The sequence below is a fragment of the Pectinophora gossypiella genome, chromosome 17 (assembly GCF_024362695.1).
Source record: "Pectinophora gossypiella chromosome 17, ilPecGoss1.1, whole genome shotgun sequence".
Taxonomy (NCBI): domain Eukaryota; kingdom Metazoa; phylum Arthropoda; class Insecta; order Lepidoptera; family Gelechiidae; genus Pectinophora; species Pectinophora gossypiella.
In genome coordinates this window covers 7,787,634-7,809,221 of record NC_065420.1, presented here as the reverse complement: position 1 = coordinate 7,809,221, position 21,588 = coordinate 7,787,634, and the positions used below count along the sequence as shown (strand labels likewise).

Below are 21,588 nucleotides of genomic sequence, written 5' to 3'. Positions count from 1 at the left end.
TTTGTTATAAGGGGACGTACGCGTAGGACAGCCGTATGGTAGTACTAGTTACATTTACAGTAAGATTTAATATTGCTAGTGACAAATCATTACAGTGCAGTCTTCGAGTACTGACGTAAGATACAGGGTGTTAGTGATATCGTAACGGAAACTTTGCGGGTGATTCAGTCCATGATTCTGAGTTGATATCAAGTGGAATTTTCCTGTATATTGTTAATAGTAGCGAGAGAGTAATCAATAGGTAGGTACTACACAATATCATGTTATATTTAGCAAATAAATCGTTCATTTCGTTGTAAGTAATAATAAACCATTAATAGGTAAATAGGTATCAATTTTATGTTAGTAATTGTATATGATATTTTTTTTGACGTGACTTATTGTAGATTTGCCGCAGATGGCATTAACTACTTGGCCGGACAAATGGGGAGCGCTGAAGGCTCTCACTCGGTACAACGTTTAAGACAACAGGCCTTAGGGTGCCCAGTTGGGCGCGAACCTCGGCTCAGGGCGTCGTCTGAAAGGAAAAATATTTGAAAGAATTAATCGACCCTAGTGGGTCGATAGCGATAAGCGCTGAATGAGGGAAATCGTCGACCACGCCGGCGGGGTCGGTATCGGGGTCCTGAAGTGTTTGGTGTCGCGAGCTGATTGGCTGCCTCTATGGCTAGAAGAACCTGAAAGATCTATTAGTAACAAACAAACTAAATACTTACTCGTATATGTTCGAAAGTTTATACACTTTCATTTTAATAAAAACCCTCCAACTTTGGATACAATAGTATGACAGATATAACTCCTGTTTTCACGTACAACAGACATGGATGGACGCTTGCGTTCTTCTATTATATTATATTATTTGGCTAAGAATAGTTTGCCTGCAAGTGCCACGTGTATATGTATATGAATGGACAGTTACTTGCCAAGAGCATGCGTTTAACTATAAATAATGCTGAACCAAAATAGAACGCATACGATTGTGATCATATACTCGTAAGGTCCTTTATACTTACTCTTTGTAATATAAACACGTATGAATCATGAATTTTAAATGTTTTAAAGCTTCTTGTTTTAAGGTGATGTGTTTCAGTCAGCTAGGTAACGCTGCGTCAGTAGATGGCGTTACTTCTGCAGTTTTCGTATTTTTTTCCATTTATTCGTTTAGTGTTGAGTACTGACCCAGTGAAATGTTAGGTGGCGAAATCTTACATACATTATCTTTAAGTTAAGCTACAATTTTGAAGTATTTACTGAAGATATCATATTGAAACATTGCATCAAAAGTTGGTGTCATTTCAATTTGTGTACAAACACGAAGCTGTCACACACACACATGCGAACTAGGTTAGCTATTAAAAGAGATGCATAATTTGAAGTCTACTTCTAACTTCTAAATGGCGCATTTGGTAAAGCAGTCGCCGCCATTCTTAAGGTTCACGGTTCAAACCCAACTGCATGTTTTAATTGTTTTTACTTTTTGTATTTTTTTTTACAATTGAATTTGGCGAACCCGTCTATTTGTTACGGAATTTTCAAAAAGTATCACTTTTACCAATAATATTATAATTAAGTATACAATAATTTACTTTGCACTAAAGTACCTTCCGTAATTTCCGTATTTTTTATTTTGTAAAATTCTAACAGGCATTAATCGCATCAGTGAACAAGCGGCTAACTAAAAAACTACTGAACGGATTTTCATACGGTTTTCACCAATGAGTAGAGTGATTCATGGGCGTGCTTTAGGGTTTATAATTTATACAAGTATTTTTTTTGTATAAAATGGTTCAAAAATGATGATGAATGTCAAACATAATTATCGTTACAAATATAGCCGACTTGGAGCTTTCGGCGAAAACGCTGCCTGAGCCCATTGAGATATAACAAAACAACGTATGGTTGAATTGTTCCTTTTTTGTAGGTATACCGAAAAGTCCACAATATGTCATAATAATTATATTAAATAAATAAATAAATAAATTGTGTATAAAGAATTGTGTATATGTATTGTATGATTTTACAAATAACGATCACAGTACAGTAATAATAAGGTAGATTTTTCCTAAATTGCGTAGGTTCAAACTTTGTCGCATCGCGTCTGAAAGATGTAATAGCGCTTCAGGACGTCCCGCAAGCACGGCGCTGATGTCGCAGTATCCGCATATAATTATTATGACTTGTCATTTAGTTCCAATAAAATCCGCGGGACTTCATACGTATGTCAGTGACAGCTGGTGATAGCATGCGGGACACTTAGCACCTAATCGAATTCTATGTTGTTTTCGCGCCCAGTCCAGACGACTCACAGCGCATTTCTGGACATATATTTACGCGTGGTGTTTATTGTTAGGTTAGTTAGTTCAGGTTAGGACGTCTTTTTATAACGAGGACGTTAAAAAAAGACGAGGCTGGGACGTATTGAAGTAGTATTTTCCATATATACGCGGCCTGAAATGGGCTGTTTCGGGGACCTGAACTGGTTGCTGTCGAACTTATTATCACGTTTTCTTGATTAAAATTCATAAATAAGTCAAATAGAAAATAGAAAAAAGATTTTATTTAGTTTTAGATCTGTCATGATGTCTGTGATGTTTGTTTATTATACATAAGAATTTCAAAATTTTTCTTATTTTTTTTCCCAAAGGGCAAGGCAAAGGGAACTATGAACATACAGCCATGTCTTGTGTTTTTTTTTCTTGATGATGATTAATGAAATGATGAAACCTAAGCCCCCACCCTCGGAGCAGACTCCTACTCCGAACCCCAAACGAAGTAAGCGGCTTGTTGGCGCAAAGCGAAAATAGATAGGTACACTTTGTTTATTGAAGATTCCGATTTAATAATACTATCGGGAATGTTTTCCGACTAATGTGATCACAAAACACCACTTCGTATTGATTATTTAGATTATTCAATGAAGAAAGCAACCTTCCCGTTCCCGGTCCCACCAAAAAGTCCGCGGCAAAGAGAATATAAATAAATCTGTATGTTGGATGGAAAAACAATTAATTATAAATGACTACTATTTAGGCCGGCAAATGCAACAACTTCTTTTTTGATTTGGTTTTCCCCGAAGGGTAAGGCAAAGGGAACTATGCCCATACAGCCATTTCATTTTATGTATTGATTTTTTATTATAATATATGTCCTCTTTTAAAACACGGTATTTACCCATTATTTAAAAATGTTTAAATAAGATACGTTATTACAAAAATATTTTTCCAATATTCCTTTTCTCAGATTGTAGTATTTTTAGTTTTTTATTTATATTTATTCTCTTCATACAAAATCTCTTTATAAATTGTCACTGACATTCTATTACACTTGTCAAGTAGTCAAAGCCTTAAGAAAAAAAAACTATCACGCACACAAACTAACATTGACACCTCTACACGCTCAGCAAATACACTGTAATCTGCACCACTACAAATGTAGAATTGATCAAAATTGAGGGTCTGAAATATGGTACTTCTCGTATTCGGACCCTAAATTTTTGTTAGTTTGCGAAAATAATACACCAAAATATTACTATTTATCGGTTTTATAACAATATTCCTCTATCCGTTTTCCTGTAGCACTGCATCAACTTTTGTATGGAAAACGAATCACCTTAAATCATTTTGTTTCTTTATTTATTATCTATACTTATAATAAATCTGTAGAGAGGTCAATTCTGTACATTAAATATTTTTTCAAAATAACTATCAGGGGGTGATAAGTGGTCGATACTGATGCCAAAAATGCAATCAGAAAATTTTTGGTCTGTCTGTCTGTCTGTCTGTCTGTCTGTCTGTCTGTATGTTCCTTATAGAAACAAAAACTACTGGACGGATTTTAATGAAACTTGGTACAATTATTCTTCACACTCCTGGACAGGTTATAGTATACTTTTCATCACGCTACAATCAATAGGAGCAGAGTAGTGAAGGGAAATCCTTTTGTATGAAAAATCTAAACCACTCAAGTTAGACGTTTGAAATTTGGCATGCAGGTACCTTAGATACCGTAGAGGTACAGTAAGAAAGGAATTCCCGAAATTCCCACGGGAACGGGAATTAGCGGGAAAATCCTTTTGTATGAAAAATCTAAACCACTCAAGTTAGACGTTTGAAATTTGGCATGCAGATACCTTAGATACCGTAGAGGTGCACTAAGAAAGGAATTCCCGAAATTCCCACGGGAACGGGAATTAGCGGGAAAATCCTTTTGTATGAAAAATCTAAACCACTCAAGTTAGACGTTTGAAATTTGGCATGCAGGTACCATAGGTACCGTAGAGGTGCACTAAGAAAGGAATTCCCGAAATTCCCACGAGAACGGGAATTAGCGGGAAAATCCTTTTGTATGAAAAATCTAAACCATTCAAGTTAGATGTTTGAAATTTGGCTCGCAGGTACCTTAGATACCGTAGAGGTGCACTAAGAAAGGAATTCCTGAAATTCCCACGAGAACGGGAATTAGCGGGAAAATCCTTTTGTATGAAAAATCTAAACCACTCAAGTTAGACGTTTGAAATTTGGCATGCAGATACCTTAGATACCGTAGAGGTACACTAAGAAAGGAATTCCCGAAATTCCCACGGGAACGGGAATTAGCGGGAAAATCCTTTTGTATGAAAAATCTAAACCACTCAAGTTAGACGTTTGAAATTTGGCATGCAGATACCTTAGATACCGTAGAGGTGCACTAAGAAAGGAATTCCCGAAATTCCCACGAGAACGGGAATTAGCGGGAAAACCCTTTTGTATGAAAAATCTAAACCACTCAAGTTAGACGTTTGAAATTTGTCATGCAGGTACTTTAGTAAACTTAAAGCTTAGTTGCAACAGGATATTACAAAATTCCCACGGGAACGGTAGTTAGCGGGAAAAAACATTTGTATGAAAAAATCAAATCTAAATAAAAGGAGAAACTGACTGACTCAGTGGCTGACATATCAACGCATAGCCTGAACGGCTAAACGTAGGCATTTGAAATTTGGAAGGGACATAGCTTAGGTACCGTAGAGGTGCACTAAGAAAGGAATTCCCGGAATTCCCACGGGAACGGAAATTTGCGGGAAAATCCTTTTGTATGAAAAATCTAAACCGCTTAAGTTAGACGCTTGAAATTTGGCATGCAGGTACCTTAGTTAACTTAAAGCTTAGTTGCAACAGGATATTGTAAAATTCCCACGGAAACGGGAGTTAGCGGGAAAAAAACATTTGTATGAAAAAATCGAAACCGCGTAGGATAGATGTTTTCAATTCAATTCAATTAAATTATTTATTGCATTCCATGTAGTACAATGGGGTGTTACATAGGCATAGGAACTAAAACATGGACCCTGTAGGGCACAGCAACGTTGAAGGGAAGAGAGGAAGTGTGTATTAAAATTAAAACTCAATGAACAATCAATTAAAAAAAAAACAATTCAATCGATTCAATCTAGCATGCATGCATACCTTAGTAAATATAAAGTTAATTTTTGGCTGTATTTTGAAAAATGGGAGTTATTGGGAAAAAAATTGTATGAAAAAATCTAAACTGCATAAGTATGCACTCCCACACACACAAAGATCTCTCTCTTATATAACACGCCACGCGGACGAAGTCGCGGGCAAAAGCTAGTTATTAATATATTCAAGAAGAACTTTTGACTCTCACAGGTTTGAATCGGCACGGGCAAAAACCAATGATTTTCAAATTAATATTGGAATTCATATTTGGAGCATAAAATTAAATTTGACTTACGTAAATACTTTCTAGTTATTTCAGTCCGCTTATCGGCACTCGAAGGAGTTTTATTTACACCGGAGCTAACACCGCCTCCAATAGTAACTTTCAATTTCACTTGTTACATTCAAGTTTATTTGAATACTTTCAATTTTTGTTGTTTGTAGTTTGAATTCATGTTTGGATCATAGATATTGATATCTCGTGGTTACCATAGGCCCTGTTTCTGGCAATAGGCTCGTCCCCTATTACATGAGACTTAATCGTAGCTGGCAAGGAGTGGGTGTATATACTATACACCTCTGCTTACCCCTGAAGGGGTAAGATTAAGATTAATATCATCACTCGAACCCTTTTATAGCAAATAAAGAAAGACAAATAGTCACACAAAAACCAAATAATACCTGGTGGTGTGGTTATGGCTTGAATCACCTGATTGTCCGAAAAAGTAAGATGATTCCGTGCTTCGGAGGGCACGTTAAGCCGTTGGTCCCGGCTATTAGCCGTAAAAACACCTCCACCAACCCGCAGTGGAGCAGCGTGGTGGAGTATGCTCCATACCCCCTCCGGTTGATTGAGGGGAGGCCTGTGCCCAGCAGTGGGACGTATATAGGCTGTTTATGTTATGTTATGTAAATAGTAATACATAAAGAAACAAATTACATTTATACGTATAATGAAGACTGAACGGCCTCTGTGGTCCAGTGGTTGAGCGTTGTGCTCACGATCCGGAGGTCCCGGACAAATTACAACGATCCCTAGTTTGGTTAGGACATTACAGGATGATCACCTGATTGTCCAAAAGTAAGATGATCCGTGCTTCGGAAGGCACGTTAAACCGTTGGTCCCGGTTACTACTTACTGATGTAAGTACGTAGTCGTTACATGAGTCATGACAGGAGCCTATGGCGGCTCAGTAATAACCCTGACACCAGAGTTGATGGGGTTGGTAATCCACCTCACAACCCACACGATAGAAGAAGAATGAAGACTTAAATCTCGTAGCTTTTCTTCGTCTACACTTCACACATATCCCTTGATGTCAAAGATTTCTGCAAAGAATTTGCTACAACTATTTTCTTTTCTGCCAAACGAACGCAATAAACATAACGACTTTGCGTCTGTGATAAAAATATCTTTACATAGACGTCATGATATTTTACCTATCTCATTTAGATAGTACAAAAGGCGTATCCCTCCTTTAAGCCTCGGCGTAGTCGGGTAACAAAGGGGATTTACAACTAACGACCCCCATTACTGAGAAAATCTTACAAATACCTACGAAAAAGAAGCCATTTTCAGGGTTGATATTTAAAAAGTAATCATCATCATCAGCCCATAAACGTCCCCACTGCTGGGGCACGGGCCTTCCCTATGGATGGATAGGGAGATCGGGCCTTAAACCATCACGCGGGCCCAGTGCGGATTGATGGTTATTAACGACTGCTAATGCAGCCGGGACCAACTGCTTAACGTGCCTTCCGAAGCACGAAGGAGCTCGAGATGAAAACATTTTTTTTTTGTGGTCACCCATCCTATGACCGGCCTTTGCGAAAGTTGCTTAACTTCAACAATCGCAGACCGAACGCGTTTACCGCTGCGCCACCGAGCTCATCTAAAAAAGTAATATACACTTACAAAACGAAAATACTTGAAAGCACTCGTAATCGTTTATTTCTGTTATTATAGCATTTTCTGTGACATGGCTGTCTATAAGCGGCTCATTGACATCTTGAAACATATTGCTAATCGTTTGATCACTATGATCGATCACCCATGTGATTAAAATGAAAAAGACCGCTTGATTACCTATATATTAATAATATGTATTATAATGGCCTCTGTGGTCCAGCGGTTGAGCATTGGACTCACGACCCGGAGGTCCCGGGTTGGAATTCCCGTGGGAACATATGACAAAAATCTCTTTGTGATCCCTAGTTCGGTTCGTACATTACAGGCTGATCACCTGATTTTCCGAAAGTAAGATGATTCATGCTTTGGATGACACGTTAAGCCGTTGGCCCCAGTTGTTACTTATTAATGTATGTAAATAATCGTTACATGATTCGTGTCAGGGGCTTTTGGCGGCTCAATAGTAACCCACACAATAGAAGCAAAACGATATTATATATTTCTATTCAAAACGTTTTTATTGCTGGAAAACTTTCTAAATACATTGTTCACGGTAGATTTGAATACTTGTTATATTTGGACGAAACCAATAGGTGATTTATGGTTTCAACGGGCTATGTAAAACCGGCGCAAAAAGTTTAACAACTCTTCAAAATTACCACAAAATAAAACTGCCTCCTAAGCCTCGCTAGAAAAACCCAAGTAGGTTTATGTTTATGGCTCTGTTTGTTCGAAGAAAAAGGCCATTCCAGCGCTAGCTTGGCACTAAGTACATAAAAATTTATCACCCTACTTTCTCACTTTCTGAAATTAACATAACTGTATTCTTCAGCCAATAGCCGACTTTTAGCCTAAAGATTTTTCTTTCACTTTTGAAAAGTAACTTTACTGAAATGAAAAAACTTACCTACGTTTCGGTTGAATAACGCGATAAAGTCGACTAAGTGGCCACTTTCATTGGCTTTTAGTAAGTTTGTGTTTTATAAAATTGAAAAAGTTTTAGTTCCGTAACCAATTTTGATTTCACCTACATTGGTTTCAAAGAAAGGAACTTATTATTTACGCATGAAAGTTAAGAAGGCTTTAATAACTTGAGGTTTCGCCATGTTCTCTTGTAAAGATGCTTTAAAACGTTTTCAACTAGCACGCTACCTAGAAATATGGAAAAGATTAATGTAAAGCCGGTAGCCGGGAGTTGCTACTCCCGCCTCCCGGCTCGGGTTTTAAACCACTCAATTCGAGTTTGAATTCATGTTAGATAATTGATATCACGTGGTTTTCAGGATTTCTGCCCGGTTGATGGCTATGGACTCGCCTCCTATTACATGGAACTTGAGCATAGCTGGCGAGGAGTGGACATACTATACACTTCTGCCTACCCCTTCGAGGATACAAGCGTGAATCAATGCATACAATGTAGTTTGTTATGAGCTATGAAATATCATTGACGCACGCCCAGACAAATTTAGATGTAGCGCCATATTTTATTTTTCTTAAATTCTCGCTGAACATAATTTAGAAAGATAAAACAGACGGGAAACGAATGAAGCTAGAAAATATCTTTATGGTCGTAAGGCCCAAAGTCCTTTTAAAATCCAAATCCCATTGTTTAACTATTGTGTCTGGAAATCCGGGCCTTACGAGGATATAAAAATGTGTACATTAATCTTTTAAAACCGAAGAGTTTAATATTTGATAATAGCAATAATACTCATCTAGGTTAGTAAATATAAATATTAATCGCCACGTTTAAAACGTACACTTTTCATTTAGAAATTTTGGGATTACGTTTATATATAGTCACCTTATTTTAAGAAACAAATCGTTTTTTGTTCTCCTGTACGACGTCTGAATACTTATATTTCTCAAATCGTTTATCTTGTTCGAAAAGGTAACCCTTTTACATGAAAACTCTAAAAAATTTAAGTACTTCAGAAATGTAATCAAAGTAATTCAAATCTAGAGAATAAATTATCTGAAAACTTATATCTACAAAACGGTGAACTACTTTATTTTTTCATTTCAAAACTTATTTGAAAACTTTGATCATAACTGAAATTGATTTTTCTCTTTCAGGGACTTGAGATGTCTGCGAAACACGATACACACAAATCTTATGACAACGTACATACTGTCTGCTTGCAGTTGGATTTTAAATTTAGCGTTACAAGTAAGTACTTTCATAATAATTTTAAATCTGTATCTTTATTTTTACGATGGATGTCGAAAGAGCGAGAAAATACTTTATGCCAAATTTAGAAAGAGAAGTGGATATTTCCAGCTTTACGACTTCGGCTTAACAATACATTTTAAAAGACAGTGAGTAAAATGGTCTATATACGTATAGATATTATAATATATTATAAAAAAATAAATGAAGAAATATCAAAGTTCTACAACTTCTAGAAGCAAATACGAATCCCTAATCGATTTTATGTAAATTCAAATGGGTTGAGTGATTTTGCGCGAATTGATTTTCGACTACAATTTTTCATTTTGAATAAGAATATTAATGTATTGCTTTAAGATTCAAACCTCTTTGATGCAAGTTCTATGTAAGACTCTATTGTTTGCATGTTAGATACTTCTTATTCTTAAGGTTGAACTTGTTTTATTATCGGTTTTAGAGATCTTAAAAATATTTTATAGCTTTAAAATACTCGTAACGTAGATATATGCGGTTTCACCTTACTACACTTTAAGCTCAAAATACTTACAATATATCGCTTTTATACCCTTACACCAGGGTCGATAAGGTTGGTAATCCACCTCATAAACCACACGATAGAAGATCGTTTTTATGTACACTTACTCTTGACGACATCTATGTAAAGTATCAGATTCCCGGTCAGGTCAATATAGAAAACGACCTATTCTAAATTACTTAAGGTCCTATTTTGAAACTGTTTCTTCGCCAACCGACAAAGGACTAGCGTGATGAAGTAGACTCCGCAAAACGAGGCTTGTACATGTACGGTCGCGAGCATTATTATTTATTCGTAGCGAGCATTAATATTATGTATACACTTTGGTACCATGTCACATTAACTTTTTTGACAAATTGAACTGTGAGTCTCACTAAATGTCAAATATGTTAGTGCGACAGAGTCCTAAAGTGGGTACATTATATTTCTCATGACTGTATGTGGGATATAGAATTAAAAAAAAGCTATTTATTTATCTAGGCTCCTCTTATTTTCTTCTTTTACCCAAAAAACCAATGTCCCTCACTAATAATAGACAATCATTCTATACTTTTAAAGACTTCCTTCCGTCCTATTCATTAACAATCCTAAATTCATCCCATAAACAACCAAATCCCCATTCATTATCCCTCCTTAGTTTTCTCTCTTACTTTCTACTGACTTTACTACATATATGGGTCGTTTATGAATAAATGTTATCGAGATAAGAATGCTAAATCTTTCTTTTTCATAGTCTGTCTGCCAGACGCCGTCACCTCTAATAACCGACCGTTTTCATAACAACATACTTAATTCATTGCAATGCAAAACACAAAGACAGAATAACATTTCAATATAATACAGCCTCAGTATAAATATTCCTGTACAAACTAGCGAATGGACCAGCAACAGGTCGCCAAATGAAATTCACCGAAAAGCTTTATTTAACAGAACAGAATCTCTCATCAAATAACTCATAAATAAAAATGGTGCAGATGGCGAAATTGGCAATCTCTGTTTGCGATATCCACGGGTTTTCCTGTAGGTATTAAGGGTCGTATATTTCGTGATCAAGGTCCACTTAACTGTAATCGATATTGCTATTATTATAAACAATCGGCCTCTTAGCACGCTTACCTTAAGGTACTAATGTTGTTATGAAATATTATTGGACAATATTTGTGCGATAGAATTGAAAGGGATATTTTATTTATTTTCACTCCTTTTAGTCTCTCCTTTTTTACAAAAAACATATATGCACCTTTACATTCCAATCCCAATAATCATAGACAACCCTTTTTATTTTTAAAACAAGAAAACTTCATTCCGTCCGTCTTCGTTCCGTCATTAACCATTCTAAGTTCATACCATAAACATTTTTTTTTGTTTTGGTTTTCCCTTTTATATGTCTTACATATTTTTTTTCTTGATGATTAATGAAATAATGAAAGGTGATGATGATGAAACCTAAGCCCCCACCCTCGGAGTAGACTCCTACTCCGAACCCCAAACGATTTAACTCAAAAGTCCGCATAAACATTCGAGTTATGAAGCGGCTTCCTGCCACGAAGCGAAAATAGGCAGATACACTTTGTTTATTGAATACTCCGATATAATAACACTCGCGAATGTCTTCCCACTAACTTAATGCGATCATTAACCACAAAACCCCACTTCGTATTAATTATTTAGATTATTCAATGAAGAAAGCAACTGTCCCGTTCCCGATTCCCGCCAAAAAGCCCTCATACCATAAACAACCAATTTCCCATTCATTAACCTTCCGTAGTATTGTCTCTTACTTTCTTATCAATATTACTTTCCGTTCTACTCATTTTCCTACATGTTTAACACTATCTAGGGGTCCAAGACATCTAGTTTGGAATTTCTGTCTTCTACGCACAAAAGTGTTATAAATAAATAAACTAAACTTCTGAATGATAATAAAAAAATAAGATACAGTCTTCCCAATACACTTTACTGCCGCTTGGTTTACTTACAATTTACATTTGTACACAAAACAGTAGACAAACCAATTCATTACGGTATTGTATTTACCTACATTTATAAGGGTTGTTCAAAATATTGGAGCAAATTGAATAATGTACCCAGAATGGGTCTCACAATTCGGAATAAGTTGTTTATTAGAATATCTGCAGATATTCTGTCCGCGTACCCTAGGGGTAGATTCGATTGTAGAGACAATAACGTATTTATCTGAAACGTGATCATGTTTAGAGGTACATCCATCGCAAGATCAACTAAGTACTCACACCTCATCGGGCTTTCAGTCTACAGACCAACGTGATAGGTGGTGAGCCGTATCGCCATCTATGATAATGGTCGAGTTTTGTTTAAAAACGTTATATTAAGTTCCGGACACAAGACCTCATAACTTGTAGGGTTCCTGTGCTCCACTATGTTCCACTGGTTGGATGGAGGTTGGATAAATTGACGCTGCCGGGAATCGAACCTGAGACCCTTATATGGTGATCTTGTTTTTCTTACCTTAGATTATATCTGACCATTAAGTTTTATTCATCAATAACAAAATTTACAATCACCTATTAAACTACTATAATGATTAATGCTATTTCCCATACTCGTCAAAAACTTCGCGTGGATAAAATAATAAATCTTAGTATCTTTTTTCTTTTTTCAAATATCCACTTACAAAAGTTGGTGACATACATAATTTATAACAGGATATTTGCAAAAAAAAATAATATTGGCGTATATTGGGATAATTTGCGGTCACGGTAATGGATATTGACTTCCCATCAATCTAACCGCATTTCCTCTGATCTTGATTTTTATTGATAAATTATTTGTTTGTTGTCAGAATTGGTCGGACGATGCGCAACACGACCAGACGTCGTGTATGATACTAGTTATATGTATGCACTACTTCTACCTGACCAATTTCTTTTGGATGCTCGTTGAAGGTAAGGACTTAAACATAATTATTAAGTAATTCACTTTTATTCATCCCGTCCTTTTCTTCGATCACTACAGATGGTTCACCCTTTTATTTAACGCATATTTTCCGAACGCAAAGCGACTCGACTTCGTCATGCGAAAAGTAAATAAAATTAAGATACTTACCTAAGTATTAAAACTTTGTGGAATCCATATTCAAACAACACTTACGACTAAAGTATTTATTTAATACATACAATTTCTGTGTACATTAGACTGTTAAATAAATAAATAACCTTTTACACTTTACACAAAGATACCTACACCTCGAATTGCACCTGTTAAATAAGTATTTCTTTTTCAGGTTTATACCTGTACATGCTAGTCGTGGAAACTTTCACTGCTGAGAATATAAAACTGAAAGTTTATACCACAATTGGCTGGGGTAAGTGCACTTTTATATTCCAAACAGATGCAGAATATTCCGATTTTTATTACCTTCCCACATCTAATGGGGCATCTAAAGAAATTTCATTGTGTAACCCAAAGTGGTATTCAGCATAAGACAAAACCATCAGTAATAAAACATGCATTGTGCTTTTAGACATTTGCACATAATACGAATAAAGTGCATTTTTTTAAAATCACCGCACACTATCGACAAAATGCGTTTATATATATCGAGTTACTTTAGCTATACATATAGTTTCACTAATCTCTAGGTAGCACATAGATGTGGATTATATTTTATCTTCGTAAGGTATATAACAGACTAAATATGCTTTGTACCAGCTATATTTTTTACCGACAAAATAACACGGAAAAACCATTTACTTAAACATCTTCATTTGTAAAATTAAGAGCATTCATTTCGCTAATAGAGGAAAAATAAATACTTTATTAATAAAAACATTTAAAAGAGGTAATAAGATGAGAGTTCGCACTTGAATGATCAAAGACTCAAGGCTTCTGATGAACTTTTTTACACTCGCTGGCCTGGGCAACAATAATGAGAAAGATTTTTTTTTACGTGCTTACCAGGAAAGTATAAGAATTGTGTAAAAGGCTGCTCCTATTAAACATAATCTTATTTAATGAAATGAAAACATCTTGTCAAAAAAAATAAAAATTTTAGAATTAGTAAATTATAAATGTTAGTTATCAAACTACTTATATATAGTTTATGGAAATTAACTTTGTAATCTCCGTGTAGTCATGTTGCATTCGTATATAAATTTTGAGTTATAAATTTGGTTCTTACTTAGCTTTAACTACTACATTTTATAATGTCTATATAAAATAGTGAATGAGCCTTAATATGGTTATAATTGAGTTCTTAAAGAGGTATTTACATTTTTAATTTAGGTACAGAATAATAAAATATTAGTACTTAATAGAACATCCGCCATTTTGACTGCCCAAATAACATAGTGCGCTATACAGGTCCAGTAATGATGATAAAGTCAAGTTGTATCTACCTACTTTACTATTATGAACCTTAAAAGAGGTTTTCAAAGCATGAAATGCATTTTATAGATTTCAGGCTATGTTCCTCCAAAACAACATAGATGGCGCTGTACAGATTTTCGTTTAACCTTCTTATTTCATGGATAACAGACAAATGCCTCTTTTATCTTTGTTTTGGGTATAAATATTTTTGATTACATAGTTCTTATACATAATGTAATCCAAATATCAAGCAACAATTAGTTTTATATATGCTTCTTCCATTACATTGTTTTTCGGAATAATTATGTACCCGTGTAATGAGAAAATAGGTAATTATCGCGTTAAAGCTTTTTTCTTGACGTGACTTATTGTAGATTTGCATTAACTACTTGGCCGGACAAATGGGGAGCGCTGAAGGTTCTCACCCGGCACAACGTTTAAGACAACAGGCATGAGGGTGCCCAGTTGGGCGCGAACCTCGGCTCAGGACGTAGTCTGAGAGGAAAAATATTCGAAAGAATTAATCGACCCTAGCGGGTCGATAGCAATAAGCGCTGATAGAGGGAAATCGTCGGCCTCGCTGGCGGGGTCGGTATCGCGTTAAAGCTGTACATCGCCATCTATATTGCTTTTGGTGAACGTGGTCTGGAAAATCCCTCATAGCGTTGCTGACAACTTACATTCGAATAAAGTTATTTATTAGACGATATAAGATAGACGCGATCAAATACTTACATGTTATTTACAGATCAGAGGATTCTGACAAGACATCGTGATAGATTGTTTGTTTGAATTGCTGATTAAAGCCAAAACATTGTTCAACCTAGTAAGCGTTACTCAACAGTTTTACGAAACAACAATATATTACAGATTAGTTATTTTTGGTCTGTTTTATGTTGATTTATTGCTGTGTTGTATCGATTCTTTATACATTACATATTTAAGTTCACGGCTATATCCCCATTTGGGTTATCCAGAGGTCACATCCATCGCAAAATGATCTGAGTACCCACGTTCCCCTGAGGTTTCTGTTAGACCAGCATCTCAGCGTCCACGTCTTAATGTAGTAGTTCGTATGAAATTAATGTCAAAATACAGAATTCTACTAGTTATTCATACTATTCTAAAGTTATTTAATTTCGGCGCACAGAAGTTATATAAGGCTTCTATAACATTATGTATATAAATATAAGCCTATGTATTATGGGTACACAAATGTACGTAGTAAATGTAAAATACTGATTCATCTAGTTCTATTTCAAATGTTTAAAATGTTCTATATAAGTAAACTCACGTCCGTAAACACTAATGGGGTGAGCATAATTACAAGTAATTAAAGACAACTTACATACACTGTTGATACGAAGTCCATAATTCTTAAAATGCTGGTACGGTCACGAGCATTAATATGTATACACTTTGGTACCATGTCACATTAACTTTTTTGACAAATTGAACTGTAAGTCTCACTAAATGTTAAATATGTTAGTGCGACAGAGTCCTAAAGTGGGTACATTATAATTGCTCATGACTGTACTACTTGTATAAAGCTAACCATGACATTGTTCATCATTCGTTAATACGTGTTGTGGGTATAGTGTCGGGACAAACCTTCTCGGGGTTTAACTACGTCATATTAATAATAATGTTTCTAACAAAGTTTTTGTAACAATAAATGTATAAAAATAAATAAATAAACTGACAATTACCACGACGCAACAGTAAAGTGTTATGTGTGTTTACAGGAGCCCCAGCCGTTTTCATCACAATATGGGTGATATCCCGATGTTTTGTCAACGTCGTGCAGTCAACAGGGCCTGACGCGGTGAGACTTGTGCTTTTATTATAGGGACACACACAATCACGCACACGCACACACACGCACAAGCACACGCCCACACACACACACACACACGCTCACACACGACTGTTTATATGCTCTATAGAGTTTCCTAGGTGAGCTTACTGCAAATGATATATTAATAATAATTATATTATAGCCTGATCATTTTGAACTCTCAAAACTTTAAAACAATTACAAGCACACACTACTGTTTTAAAATATCTGCTTGTAATTGCTTTAAAGTTTCAAGAGATTATCCGTAGGGATGAAAAAGCAACTTTGTAATGCTTTTAAACTTAAGCGCTTCATGATTGATTATCGGTGTCAACACCAGAGGTCGTATAAATTATGCGGCTTCGTCATAATTACCGTATCTGTTTTAACATATTTAGTGGTATTTCTATGCCGTTCCATCATCATGAAATTAGATATACAGCGCTGAAACCAATTATTGAGTCAAAATATGATAGATATCTATACCCCGCCTCTGAGTTTATAGGTAATATACTACAACTACACTAGCTAGCTATTATGCTAGCGAATTTATTGGTAAATGAGCGGAAATTGTTAAAGAAACATGGACCTTATTCCCAAATGAATCACGAGTTTTATTGTAGAATGATGACAAATGTTTATTGTCAATACAGAACCATTGCAGAACTCAAGGAAGTAAGATTATAATACTCTAAGTTCTGTTCTATGCTACAATGCGCATTGTCAACGGCTTACACAGACAGTCCAATCGAAACTTCGCAACAATTTGTGATGGGAAGGTACCTATTACCCATTATGAAATATTGCGGAGTATTTCTGGTATCCTAATAAAAACATCCTCCAACAAACAGCCTCCGTGGTCTACTGGTTAGAGCGTTAGGCTCACGATCTGGCGGTCCGGGTTCGATTCCCGATGGGGACATTGTCGAAATCACTTTGTGAGACTTTCCTTTGTTTGGTAAGGACTTTTCAGGATTGAATCACCTGATTGTCTGAAAAAGTAAGATGATTCCGTGCTTCGGAGGGCACGTTAAGCCGGTGGTCCCGGCTATTAGCCGTAAAAACACCTCCACCAACCCGCAGTGGAGCAGCGTGGTGGAGTATGCTCCATACCCCCTCCGGTCGATTGAGGGGAGGCCTGTGCCCAGCAGTGGGCGTCGTACGGCTAATAATGATCGTCGTGGAGATCCTTCGGATTCCTTGTCACATTATAAAGTCTTTGTTATTTATATGTCTGTCACCGAGGACTCGTGAATTCCAATTTCAGTAACAGTCACCATCTTTTCTAATAAATCTAATGTCAGTCATGGGACTTTTCATATTCCTTACCTTTCATGTTTTATGAAATTATGACTGGTCCCCTGGCTTTGAAAGATATGAAACAATACTTAGGTGATGGGAACAAAACGTAAAAAATAAATATATGTACGAATCGTGATCTCAATTTATATTTTTAAATGAATTAATGTATCCCTGTTCAATAACCACTATCAATACTTAATTAATGTTTAATTAGCATCCACTTACCTATGCGCAAACATTTATTTATTTCAAATCGGGAAACAAACAGCTTAAGTAACAATTTAAAAAATGCAAATAGTTTGTACATTAGCCAATGAAGTCTCCACTTATAACTAATACATGCATCACTGAGTAGACAGAATTAATAAATAAATTAAGTAAGCAAGCAATACAAAAAAAGAAAGAAAAGTTGATGCTACATCTGTTCCAACATCTCAATCAAAAGAAAACTGTGTTACTTACAGGTTAAAAAACTTAATAACAAATGTTGGAATTTGTCTTTAACCGTTGAGTTTCGTATCGGGTGGCAAGTAAAAATGAGGACAGCTCTATAACCTTGATAGATGAAGACATATCGAGAGACTTCGACGGCAGAATTCACAGCTTTTAAGTTTATACTCTTTAAAAAAAAAATACTGAGTTAGTCTACATTCGTTGCTGGATTTACAAGGAATATGCAACCAAAAGTGTTCTAAGTATATACATCTTTATATCGTGTGGAAAGAAAATAGGTAGCCTGGTCTCACTTGTTTAATGGTAGAATCTTTCCTATACATTTCATATTAAAGGCTTATTATTGTCTTCCCCAAAAATTACATCTCCATATATACTTCTTTTGAGGAGTAAGTTTTGAGAGGTCAATTCAATTCGTAAAATTTTTTCAAACCGCCCCATGTCAAGAAACACAAAAACTGAGCTATGGGACACGTTAGTTTATTTTGACAATATTATTATTAGAACCATTTTCGAGTAACTTAAGAAAAAATATTCGATTCTAAAAATAATATAACTAAATTAATTTAGAAAAAGAAACTAAATTTATTAATCTGTAGTAAATAAAATATCACTAAAAGTAGTGTAAAATATGCACTGTTTACAAAACAATGGAATGTAGTATGATACCTAGCGTATCACACCACACTTATCTATACCGTAATGACGTCAAACCAGTTTAGTCTCATCCAAAGTCCAAAACATTATACGTACTTACGTAATTGTAGGAGTGTACCCTTATCACAAACGATTACGTTTTAAGATAAACAATGTGCAAATGCTAATGAATTACTCTATACTCACGTACAATGTACATTAATGTATTTTAGTCGTAGTATTTGAAAACATTGCTTTTTATGTTTTTATTTGTTACTGAAAATGAACATTTTAAATATCGTTTTTTTACGATTAATGAATGTGGAGGAAGCAAGAGAATCGAAGAAGGATCGAAGCAAATGGAATCCCATAGTCTCTGCCTACCCAGGTTTTCGTAAAAATGGGCATTATGAGCATTTTCAAAACATTCTTTAAAGAGCACAGTCACAATTCTGTACCGTCGGTGAAAAGTAATACAACTCGAGTTGTATCACTTTTGAGTTATTAGCACACACTTCATGTTCAAAAAATTCTCTTTCTTTCTGTCTAATTCTCGTAACTGTAGCTATTATAAATACGGAGATAATTTTTGTGTTCAGTGATATAAGTACTGTTTGTGAAGGATTCATGCTGTTATAACACGTGTAACATAATTCATCTTAACTTGTATTAAAGTGAAATGAAGATTTTCATTAAATATTTTGGTGTAAGTAAATGCAACTCAACATATATTAAAATACACGCAATCCTTGAATTCTCACGGTCCGTGTTTAATGATATAATTTTAGTTGTAACATCAAACACCAAATTTATTTTTTCGTGAAAAGTAATATAAATTAATATATATCAAAATATTTCAGAAAATACGATCTTGAATATCAATATCGTGTCGTGTATAATGATACATACAAGTTCGATTCCATGCGCCACCAGTGTGTATCCTAGAGTGACCTCCGCATAAACCTGTCTATGGGAAGACATTTTGTCTAGAGCCACAGCAAACCATATCTGATCCGCATTGTGAATGGGTATAGGTTAAGTTAGTACTTCAGACCAAACCGTGTTTTTTCTCTTTCTGCTATAGCCGCCTTGTAGTACTTAATTACAGTACCTCAATAAGTTGTGGGTCCTGATTATGGCGTCGTTATCACCATGGCAGGGTTAGTCAAGAGGTATTTGAGATTTGTCATAACTGTCGTTAGTCTCCTTCCCTTAGCTCGAAGCATAGCTGTTTTACATAGTTTTCTTGAATACATGCAGGTTAAGCGGCGGCAGATTGAACGCTGCCTTCATTGCTAAGGAGGTTGTAGACGTGAAATAATGGCTCCAAATATTATCGAGCTCCAATTAATATGCAAGCCATTCAATACACGCTGGTTAGATCTTTGATGCAAGCGCCGGTAATGGTATTTTTGAACCTACACAGCCGTAGATGATCGTACATACTTTTGGGTTTAAGGTCCTACTGGGATCCAGCTTGGCATCGGCAGCATCGGGATCTGCCACATCTTCTCAAGAGAAGATTACCAGTTTCTCAAACACGTTGAATGGTGTAAATTTGTCGAGTTACCTCATTTTTATAAACGGAATAACTACTCTGAACTCTTGAGCAACACCAGTAATATTTTTTTCTGCATTTTGATTACATAAGAAAGAATTACGCACAGGACTGTGAAAAATGGAAAGAGGAAGGGGAGGCCTTTGCACAGCAGTGGGATCTTGTAGGATAGATTAGATTAGAATAAATAATTGGCAACACCACGGGCACAACCCCTTAATTAAACCAGGTCACAAAGTTTGTAAAAATCCCAGGAGGTATTTGAGCTTCTGAAAGGAGTTAGTAGGCTTACATAGTCAATAATAACATTACATATGGGACATTCGAGTATTCATTGAGTCAAGTTAGGGGCCTATGGCGGCTCAGTTATAACCCTGACACCAGGGTTGATGGGGTTGGTAATTCACCTCACAATCCACACGATAGAAGAAGAAGAAGATGGAACATTTACCCATACATGTTGTGCCGACCCCACCTAGAGTGAGATAAGGGCAGGAGGGTGATGATGATATAGTGGGAAGTTTAACCACTTCACAATAGTGGTCCATACGCGAGGATACGCGGAAAGTCCCCCACGTGTGCTTACGTGTAGAGTTTTGCGGAAACGAGCTCATTTAGCTTAACCATAACAGACCATGGTAAAGGTGATAAGACCTACCCTGAGGATAGCCCTGTGTAACGTATAGGTTTGGAGGTAAACCAATGATCTTCATTTTCACTACCTATTCTTATCGTCAACATTGATTCGACTCCGTTTATCGTTCTGTCAATGTTGCGGGCTACCCTTAGACCGGGAATTTTGATAATTCGAAATATCGAATGTTACTTTACTTTAGGGGATTTTGATTAAGGAATGAGTTGTGATCTTTTAAATAGTTTCAGCAGGAAAGAAGTAACACTTACCGGTTTGTGTGATTTTGGTTTAAAAGTACGTAGGTACATCACCTTTATCTTCAGGCCATACTGCCAGGCTAGCCCGAAACATTCCTAATGACCAGTCTTAATATGATTTCTCTTACCTTCATTTGTTAGGGGTGGAAAAAAGTGGTTTTGATTAGGGGCGTAGTGTAGTGGACAAAATGTGTTTGTAGCGGGCAACAATGGTGGTTTTGACCGGTTATTTATTAGTTTTGAGAGTAAAATCATAACAAAAATATCTTATTATCGCCACCTTACACTATATATACGTGTACCATCTTTATATGTATTTATTACTAGAAATTCGTAAAAACATGTATCATTTTACACAATAAAACCGAAAAAATAAGTCATGTTAAACCACTTGACACAAATTCGTTATAGTTTATCGTTTGTGTCAATTGATATAAGTTACGTTTCTTTACTTTTTAAAGAAAATAAATATAATTTTGCCTTTCTACAACTTTATGAAATAAAGTTTCTTC

General features: G+C 35.8%; 1 protein-coding gene across 2 annotated transcripts in view; it reads left to right on the top strand.

The window, feature by feature from the left end:
- LOC126374273 (diuretic hormone receptor) overlaps window positions 1–21,588 on the top strand; it is a 41,043-nt gene that overhangs the window by 7,757 nt on the left and 11,698 nt on the right. For both annotated transcript variants that reach the window (XM_050020792.1, XM_050020793.1), the window contains exons 2-5: window positions 9,424–9,517; window positions 12,874–12,976; window positions 13,315–13,395; window positions 16,145–16,224. In XM_050020792.1, the coding sequence (XP_049876749.1) occupies window positions 9,464–9,517; window positions 12,874–12,976; window positions 13,315–13,395; window positions 16,145–16,224 (318 nt within the window). In that variant the 5' untranslated portion in view covers window positions 9,424–9,463. The remainder of the gene's footprint in view (window positions 1–9,423; window positions 9,518–12,873; window positions 12,977–13,314; window positions 13,396–16,144; window positions 16,225–21,588) is intronic.